This window comes from Bubalus bubalis, chromosome 24, assembly GCF_019923935.1.
Source record: "Bubalus bubalis isolate 160015118507 breed Murrah chromosome 24, NDDB_SH_1, whole genome shotgun sequence".
NCBI lineage: Eukaryota > Metazoa > Chordata > Mammalia > Artiodactyla > Bovidae > Bubalus > Bubalus bubalis.
Genome location: NC_059180.1, coordinates 8162932 through 8171508, shown reverse-complemented (window position 1 = coordinate 8171508; position 8577 = coordinate 8162932). Strand labels below are relative to the sequence as shown.

At 53.3% G+C, this 8577-nt stretch overlaps 1 protein-coding gene across 4 annotated transcripts; it reads left to right on the top strand.

Annotated features, from left to right (window-relative positions):
• Positions 1-8106, top strand: RHBDD2 (rhomboid domain containing 2). Of its 4 annotated transcripts, none has more exons than XM_045164255.1 (6): positions 129-269; positions 1919-2043; positions 2149-2311; positions 2384-2791; positions 3833-3983; positions 7145-8106. In XM_045164255.1, exons 4-6 carry the CDS (start codon positions 2629-2631, stop codon positions 7500-7502), a joined length of 672 nt encoding a protein of 223 aa, XP_045020190.1. In that variant the 5' UTR covers positions 129-269; positions 1919-2043; positions 2149-2311; positions 2384-2628; the 3' UTR covers positions 7503-8106. The 4 variants fall into 4 exon arrangements, with proteins under 4 accessions (XP_045020189.1, XP_045020190.1, XP_045020191.1 ...); XM_045164256.1 differs by having other exon boundaries at positions 2145-2311; XM_045164257.1 differs by lacking the exon at positions 2149-2311.
• Positions 8107-8577: the final 471 nt, after the last annotated feature.

Below are 8577 nucleotides of genomic sequence, written 5' to 3'. Positions count from 1 at the left end.
CGCCGCTGTTGCCAGGGGTGACAGCCGCAGGGAGGCGGAAAGAGCCGAGAACCAGCCAGAGCTGCGTAGGTAAGCGAGAGCCTTGGCGGCCATGGCGGTCTCGGAGCCTGGGTACCGGAGCTGGTCCTTGTGGCCCGAGGTGCCATCCGCCACCTTCTTCACCGCGCTGCTCTCGCTGCTGGTATCCGGGCCCCGTCTATTCCTGCTGCAGCAGCCCCTGGCGCCCTCGGGTCTCTCGCTGCGGTCCGAGGCCCTGCGCAACTGGCAAGGTGAGCAGGGCGGGGCCGGGTCCCGGGTGCCAGTCCTTTTTCCTCCGACCTCGCCAGGCCCTGGGCTCCGGCCTCCCAGCACCCACGCCACCCCATCTCCGTCCGCATCATTCTCCCCACCTGGAGGACCAGCCCCATATTCCACGTCTTTGTGCAGAGCCCCATCTTGATCATCCCTTGTAACCCTTCCCTACCCAGATTTGTTCCCGTCCCTGTCGTCATCGTACTGGTCAAGGCTCGCATATCCATTCGTAGCAATTAGGTTTCATTCACCCCTGCTTGCTCGCCGAGGAGGATTTTTCTCTCCCTTGTCACATTCACACCTACGTCTGCTTTAGGGCCCAACCCCCTACTGGAAAAAAAAAAATTTTTTTCCCCCTCCTTCTCAAGACACTTGAGCTGTATCTGTGGCCACCTCTGTAAGCATCCTGGCCTCCTGGGGTTTAGAATTTCTTCTGCATCTTCGTTTTTATCTTAATCCTGACTCCGATTCCCAGCTTATAGCGGAAGCCGGGTGTCTCGTACCTTTGGGAGAGGTGTTGGTTTTCTTGGGGAGATGGAGATATTTTGCAGACCAATTAATTATAAATATCAGTTCATAAAAGATGTTCTTAGTCTCCTATTTCTTCCCCATTCTTTTCTGGGGAGGAAAATGGGAGATTTGTATAACTTTTGTTGTTTTGCAAAGCACTTTCACATGCATTAACCTCTTTTAATTCTCATGGTGATCCCATGACGTATTATTACTGTAGGCATTATTGCCCATGGGCTTTATTGTTGTCCATTCTTTAAATGAAACTGAGGCTTAATGCGAAGACTCACAGAGCTTTTGAGTCATACAACTGACACAGGAACCCAGATTGTTCTTTGCATCTTGTGACATTTTTGAACTGGAACCTTGGGGGCTTTCTAATCCCCAAATTATATAGAATTGCTTCTAGAATCTTCACATGTACCTTTGGGATTTCAGTGTTGGAAGTGCTCAACAAGTAATGACGATACTCTTCAGATAACGAAGCCTTACAGAGATGTTCTGACTGAGGTATATGGTTCTTAGCCTGCCTCCCTGCTCAAATCTAAAAGTGGTCCCCCTCACCCTCACCCTGGATACACACAGCATGTCTGTCTTCAGAGACAGATGCAAAATGCCAGCCTAAACTGAGCTCCCTTTTTTTTTTTTTCCCTTTACTTTGCGGCTTGTCTTGAGTGTGGGATTCATGGACAATGTGAGTATTAGACACGTAAGAGACCTTTGAGGGCCTCGAGTGTATCCATTTTATTTTATAGTAAGAACACTGAAGCCGACAGGGCCCTGTGTCTGGGCTGAACTCAGCCAGTCTAGGCGTGACAGAGCCAAGATTGCTTTAGACTTCCAAATCCAATGTTACTGCCACTTCACTGATCACCCCCCTCCTTCAGTTTAGTGTTTTGGCCTGCAGGGACATAAAAATACAGAAGCAAGGACTGCTTTTAGAAAAATAAAAGATTCTTTACCGTCTTATTGCATATTGAGCATCACTCTACCTCTAAGACTGGATAAGCACTTGCAAGAAAGACTTCTGAGTTCTGTATCTACATTCTTAGTGATAGTTTTCTCATCTTTACAGGTGCACAATAATTCATGGTCCCTTTTTTCTTCCTCTGAACAGCCACTATGGAAGGAGAGGTCAGGATTACAGCCGAGGAGACGGGCACAAAGAGTGTTAAGTGACACCCACTCAATCCACCTGAAGCTGTTACAATTAATTAACCCTCAAACTGCCCGGTGAGATAGGTCAGTATTAAAGCCTCAAAGAGGATTATAAAGCACATTACAAATTATAAAAGACCATCCCATGCTAAAAAGTGTCATTTTTTTTTTCCCCCACGTGGAAGCCAGTCACAGATAAGACTTGCTCCAGGTCTGGGAAAGAGCAAAGATTAGACATCCCTGCCTCTACTTTGAGTCCTGGGTCCTTCGCTGTTGCTCCCCTCTGCTTATCCCACTGGCTCCGGGCTGATTTTCCCTGGCAACGAGAGCCAGCTACTCCCTGTTTTCCTAGGTGGGTTGTAACCTGGCTTTTCCCTTCTGGGAGCAAGCCACCATCAGGCCTCTAACTCGGTTCCCTCTGCAGTTTACAGGCTGGTGACCTACATCTTTGTCTACGAGAATCCCGTCTCCTTGCTCTGCGGTGCCATCGTCATCTGGCGCTTTGCTGGCAATTTTGAGAGAACCGTGGGCACCGTCCGCCACTGCTTCTTCACCGTGGTCTTCACCGTCATCTGCGCCATCATCTTCCTGTCGTTTGAAGCTGTGTCATCGCTGTCAAAGCTCGGGGAGGTGGAGGACGCCCGCGGTTTCACCCCCGTGGCTTTCGCCATGCTGGGAGTCAACTGCGTCCGCTCTCGGATGAGGCGGGCCCTGGTGTTCGGCGTGGTGGTGCCCTCCCTGCTGGTGCCGTGGCTCCTGCTCTGTGCCTCCTGGCTCATTCCGCAGACCTCTTTCCTCAGTAACGTCTGTGGCCTGGGAATCGGGCTAGCATGTATCCTTGCTAGAGGGCCGTTGTAGTAACAGCGACACGCCAAAGGATGAACCACACTGGAGGTCCTGGGGGTCGGGCAGGGCGTTCAGGCAGGTAGAGCTCACATGTAGGTATTCCGTGTGCCAGCTTCAGATTCGGAACCATGTGGCCTCAGGCAGGTCACTTCCTTTCTTTATGCCAGAGTTTTCTTTTCTGGAAGAGATCCCCCAGGCTCTTTCCATACAATGGCTCAGCACTGCCAGTTACTGAAATACTTTGATTTGTTTTTTTCCAAGGTGTAAACCCAGTTGACTAATTTTTTTTTACTGGAAGATCCTGAAATAACCATGAGCTAGAGATGTTCCATGAAAGGTATTCCCGGGACACAGGTTTCTTTGTTTTTGTTTGGCTTAGTCTTAGTCTTTTTCTCAGAAGAAGAAGAAAAGAATTTTTTTAAGGTAGGCTTTGACCATATGCGTGGTTAAAAACTTAGAATAAGCCTTATATTCCTTGCATAAATATTCTGGCAATTAGGCTGACTCTTTTGGCCGTCTCGGCAGTGACGGGCTGATACAGGTCGGATGACCAGGGTGCCCTCACCTCTCTGGGAGCTGGTGACGGTGTGGGGGGCGGGCTGCCACAGAGGCCCACGGGAAGCTCACTTGGTCACATCGAGGCAAGGCTCCTTCTACCTGGGACAAAGGACAAGATGTCAGACCTCCCAGAGGGTATTAGACTAGCCGCCTGCTTCATCCCACTTAGAGAGACAGAGGCGCATGCTGGCTTCTGACGGTCATTACAGGGGCTCGAGAGGCCCAGGAGAAAGGATGGGCAAGGTGTCAGCACTTGTCTGCCTATCGTTGCTGCCTTGTGTTCCCTCTGAGGAACGGAGGCTAGAAACTCCCAACTCCTGGTTTCCCCTGAGCTTGAAACTGCAGTCCAGAGATGATGGTGGAATAAGCCCAGGCCCCGTGTGGAGCCAGAGTGGCTCCTGTGTCCTGGGGGCAGTGTCCAGCCCCTCCCTTCAGCGCTCTCTGCTTCTCCTTAACACGCCGACCCCAGACGGCCTCACCTACTGCTTCTCCTTTGACGTCCCAGAGCAAGTCGCCGTGAAGCTCGACCAGAAGTTCCCCTTCAGCCTGATGAGGAGGATTTCCATGTTCAAGTACATCTCCGGCTCTTCAGCTGAAAGGAGGGCAGCCCAAAGCCGGAAGTAAGTTACAGAAGGCCGTGCTTGCTTTATTCCTGCAGCTGCAGGGCCTATAAAGGCGCAGTCCCCAGCCTTTTTGGCACCAGGGACCAGTTTCGTGGAGGACAGTTTTTCCATGAACCAGGAGTGGGATTGGGGGTGGGGGGGAATGGTGATTCTGCTCTCAGATCCACCTCAGATCATCAGATCCCAGAGGTTGGGGACCCCTACTGTAGAGGCTGCAACTGGTTTTCGGTGTCCTGGGGAATAGGGAAGAGGGTGTGGGTTGCCCAGGCCTACCCAGCAAAACCTGTCCACAGATTTCTCCCGAGCATCCTGGATTCTGCCCAGCTGCTTCCAAAGTGGGGTCCAAGCAGGAAGGGCATTCAATAGGAGGCATTCAAAGCCCTTGCACGTAATCCCGAGGGACTTGCGGCCCCATCAGTGGCGTCGCCAGCCCTCAGCACTGACAAGCACTCTGTGGGGCTGGGATTGGGCTCCAGCAGGTGATGCTGGCAAGAAGCGCGATCCACCTGACTGACTGGGAGGCTTAGGAGGTGGCATGGCCTGAACCTCAGGGTGTTCTTGGCCACCTGGTGGGAGAAGACGAAGTTTATTTACCGTTTTCCAGTCCAGATACGTTAACTCTCAATGGAGTGCTCACGTAGCCTCACTCCCTCCTGTCAGAGAGGAGGCCCAAAGGGGACAAACGTCTTTCTCCAGGTAACACAGAGTCAGAAGCACCCAGTCGAGAGCCAAGGGCTCCTGCTTCCGGGTCCTGCTCACTTCCTGTCCCTCCCGCACACACGCTGCCAGCCTCGGATGGCCTTCACTGGTTTTTGTCGATGCTGAGAGTTCACGATGGAGGAGGTTTCCCTCCCAGAGAAGGGGTTCACCGCCAAGTCAAAGTGCTTTGTCCGTGGCCCGTTTCTGCCTTGGGACAGCTATGGAGTCCATCTTGTCCCCCACGCTGGCCTGGAGCCAGGATCTTGGTTGAATCAGAAGCTGTTGCTTATAGTTTATTTTAGGAGGTGGACTCTCAGCCTTCAGTGGCTCAGAGCCCTCTGACCATTTTCTTTTCTTTTCTCTTTTTTTTGGCCATGCTGTGTGGCTTGTTGGATCTTAACCCCCCTTCCCCAACCAAGGACCAAACTCAGGGCCCCCTCAGTGAGAGTGCCAAGTCCTAACCACTGGACATTGCCGGGGAAGTCCCAGCTCTGACCATTTCTTAAAGGCAGGGACGGGTAGTGGGAAAAATAGAAATGCACATTCACTCATTTTATTTCAGGCAAGTAATTCCTGGAGTCTCAGTGGGTGGGAGGTGTTGATGTTTAGAATTAGCTGTATTTTAGCTTTTTGGAAGGCCCCTGATGCTGGGAAAGATCGAGGGCAGGAGGAAAAGGAGACGACAGATCGTAAGATGGTTGGATGGTGTTCCCGACTCAATGGACATGAGTTTGAGCAAGCTCTGGGAAGTGGTGAAGGACAGGGAGGCCTGGTGTGCTGCAGTGCATGGGGTCGCAAAGAGTCGGACACGACTGAGCAACTGAACAGCAAAAACAACGGGTGGGAGGTGTTTACATTTAGAATTAGCTGTATTGTATAGCTTTTTGGTTCTTAATTGCTGTTCTCACAGAATCTAGAGAGAACTTAGTTCTAAGCTCAGTTCAGAGAACTTAGGGGTCCTCATTTGCAAACTCCTCAGCCGCGCTCCATGAAGGAAGCCCCTCTAAAACAGCTGACCATGTTGACCCCTGGCGGCTGGGGCCTCGCTCTACAAGGCAGCCCCCAGTGAGGACAGTCTTGCATGCTGGATCACACTCACTTCTCTGTAACTGTGACACCCGTGGTGCCCAGTGATCCTGCTTCCCCATAACGTGCAGACCTGGCTGGGGATATGGTGACCCACATGGCATAGTGTTCCACCCCATATCATCCTGGCCTGTTGCAGGCACCCAGAACAGAACATGATGTTTCTGATCACCCAACAACAGGACACGGGCAGCGTTGACACACATGTTGGTTTTGGCATCAGTCCTGGCAGCCTGGACAGCTTTGTTTCCCTTGGAGGCTCTTATCAGGCTTCTTATAGGCCAGAGCCTCTGCATTTTTAAAATTCCGAAAATGCTGCTAAGTGTCATGTGTCTGTACTTCAGTTGATTTATAAGCCTAGGTTTGGACTGAAATGTATCAAAGTTTAATTGTTACCTAACACAGGTAATGGCACCCCACTCCAGTACTCTTGCCTGGAAAATCCCATGGATGGAGGAGCCTGGTGGGCTGCAGTCCATGGGGTCGTTAAGAGCCAGACACGACTGAGCGGTTTCACTTTCACTTTTCACTTTCATGCATCGGAGAAGGAAATGACAACCCACTCCAGTGTTCTTGCCTGGAGAATCCCAGGAACGGGGGAGCCTGGTGGGCTGCTGTCTCAGGGGTCGCACAGAGTCGGACACGACTGAAGCGGCTTAGCGGCGGCAGCAGCAGCAACACAGGTGTCAGTGGTGTTGACATTTGTTCTTCGTATTGAGAAATCTCTGCAAAAGTTCACAGGCTAAATCCCTTAGAATGTGTCCTCCTTTGTAGTCCCAGCCACCTGTGTCTGTGGTGGGGTTTTTGACCTCTGCACAGACAGCTCCCCGCATCTGTCATGTCCATTCCCTGCCTGCCGGGACTTTGAGCTATAAGCCTTCTTTCCTGCCATCACTGGTAGACCATCTGCCAGTAGACGAGGCCTGGGCCCGAGCCCTGTGTTACCATGTTGGAGCCCTGCCCTCCGACCTCCCACAGAAGTGGACCTGTTCTCTTTGGTTGAATCGCTAGGCCAGCCATGGAAGACACTTAACTACCGTGATCCCATCCCCAACTCCATCCAACTTGCAGACTGCCCTTATACCTCAAGGGGTCTCAGGCATGGGCCCGATCGCCCCTCTTCCTGCTGGCTTACTGCAGGGCCGTGAGTGGTCCCTGCCCGCTCTGGGCATCTGTTTTCTGTTCAGTTGATATGACTCTTTCTCCCCATGTGGCACTTTTACAGCTGGTTACAGGAAATGCCCGTCCACAGCATGTTGTAATAGAAGGCAGTGCAGCGAGCCCAAGCCTTTCTCCTGTGGATCAACAGTTCAGGGTGCTGTGTTCCTGGCATGACTAGCTCAGTGCCCATCTTCTCTCTTGTTCCTTTCCAGGCCGAACCCTGTGCCCGGCTCCTACCCCACGCAGAGCGGCCACTCTCACCTGACCCCAAACCACCCTGCCGCCCAGATGCAGCATGCCAGTGGCCAGAAACTGGCGGCCTGGCCATCGTGTGCTCCTGGGCACATGCCCAGCCTGCCTCCGTACCAGCCTGCCTCCGGCTTGTGCTACGTGCAGAATCATTTTGGCACAACCCCCAACTCCTCGGGTGTCTACCCAGCTTCCGCGGGTGCCTCCCTAGGAGTCCAGCCCCCCGCCCCCCTCAACTGCCCCGGCACCGTGTATTCCGGGGCCCTGGCCACTCCAGCAGCCACAGGCTCCAAGGAGTGCTCAAGGGTCCTGATGCCCTGAGAAAGTTTCCAGGGACACGATCTCCCTTCCTGGCCTTCTCAAAAAGGGCCTCTCTGAGCTGAGATTTTCTTGACACGAAGTTATTTATTGGACATCTCTATGTGCCATGCTCTGTGTTGAGTATTTTGATATGTGTCCCTGTTCATCTCCTTTATCCTTGTGACAGCTTCTTGAAGTACAGTGGTCCCCACTTCCCAGATGCAGAAAGCAGGGCGCCCGGTCAGGACTCGTGGCTCTCGTGGCACAGCTGGGGTGCTTGGCTTCAGGCCCAGGCCCCTCCCACCCACTTCCCTGCCCCGAAGAAACCTCGGGGCAGGGGGTTCGGTTGTCAGCGGCTCATCCCAGCTCTCTGTTCCTTCCTGGCCTTGTGCGTAGCGCTCTTGGTTACCCAGTGTCCGTGTGTCCGTGCGTGCCCTTCGGGGGCTCCCTGCTGGTGTGCTCGCCAGTCCCCAGGCCTGTGCAGTGTTCCTCCCCTGCAGTGACACCCCTACCACCCAGACTTCTGCCCCAGGGGTGGTGAGACGGACCTGCGTGTGCCCCAGCAGTATGCTGACGGGTCCGTTGCGTTGGTTACGTTTGTATAAAGAAACTGCCTCCGACCTGCTCCTGGCGTGCTGTGTCTTTATGATCGGGGAATACAGAGGGCAGCAAAGGGAACCGCACCCAGGTCCAGTCGGGCAGACGACGCCCCAGTGGGGATGTGAAGTGAGGTGGGAGGTACGAGGCTCCCTGGAGAGCTGAAAGGGCAAACGGAAAGGTTTGGCGACCCTGAAATGGGTGGACAGCAGGGAGCCACCGTGGTGGTCCCTGCACTCCAGGCTGGGTCACTGAGAAGGGCTGTCTGGCAGACCTTACACAAAGGAGAGACGCGGGTACTGGCGGCGACGCTGTCAGAAGCAAAAGGTGGGGAGGAGAGCCCTGGCCTCTCTGCCTGTCTCCTGATCTCCCAGCAGGAGATCCTGTGGGCTAAATTAACCAGGAAGCTGTTGGCAAGTGAGCCCAAACCACATGGTTTGCAGGGATCAGCTCCCTACCGCCCCCACTCTTCGAGGCAGGGCAGGAGAGGACATGAAGG

Coding starts and splice junctions, on each gene's coding strand:
- RHBDD2 (XM_045164254.1), top strand. CDS start 92: ATGGCGGTCTCGGAGCCTGGGTACCGGAGCTGGTCCTTGTGGCCCGAG. Junction 2,792..3,832: donor CCTGGGAATCGGGCTAGCAT/GTATCCTTGCTA, acceptor CGCCGACCCCAG/ACGGCCTCACCTACTGCTTC. Junction 3,984..7,144: donor AGGGCAGCCCAAAGCCGGAA/GTAAGTTACAGA, acceptor GTTCCTTTCCAG/GCCGAACCCTGTGCCCGGCT.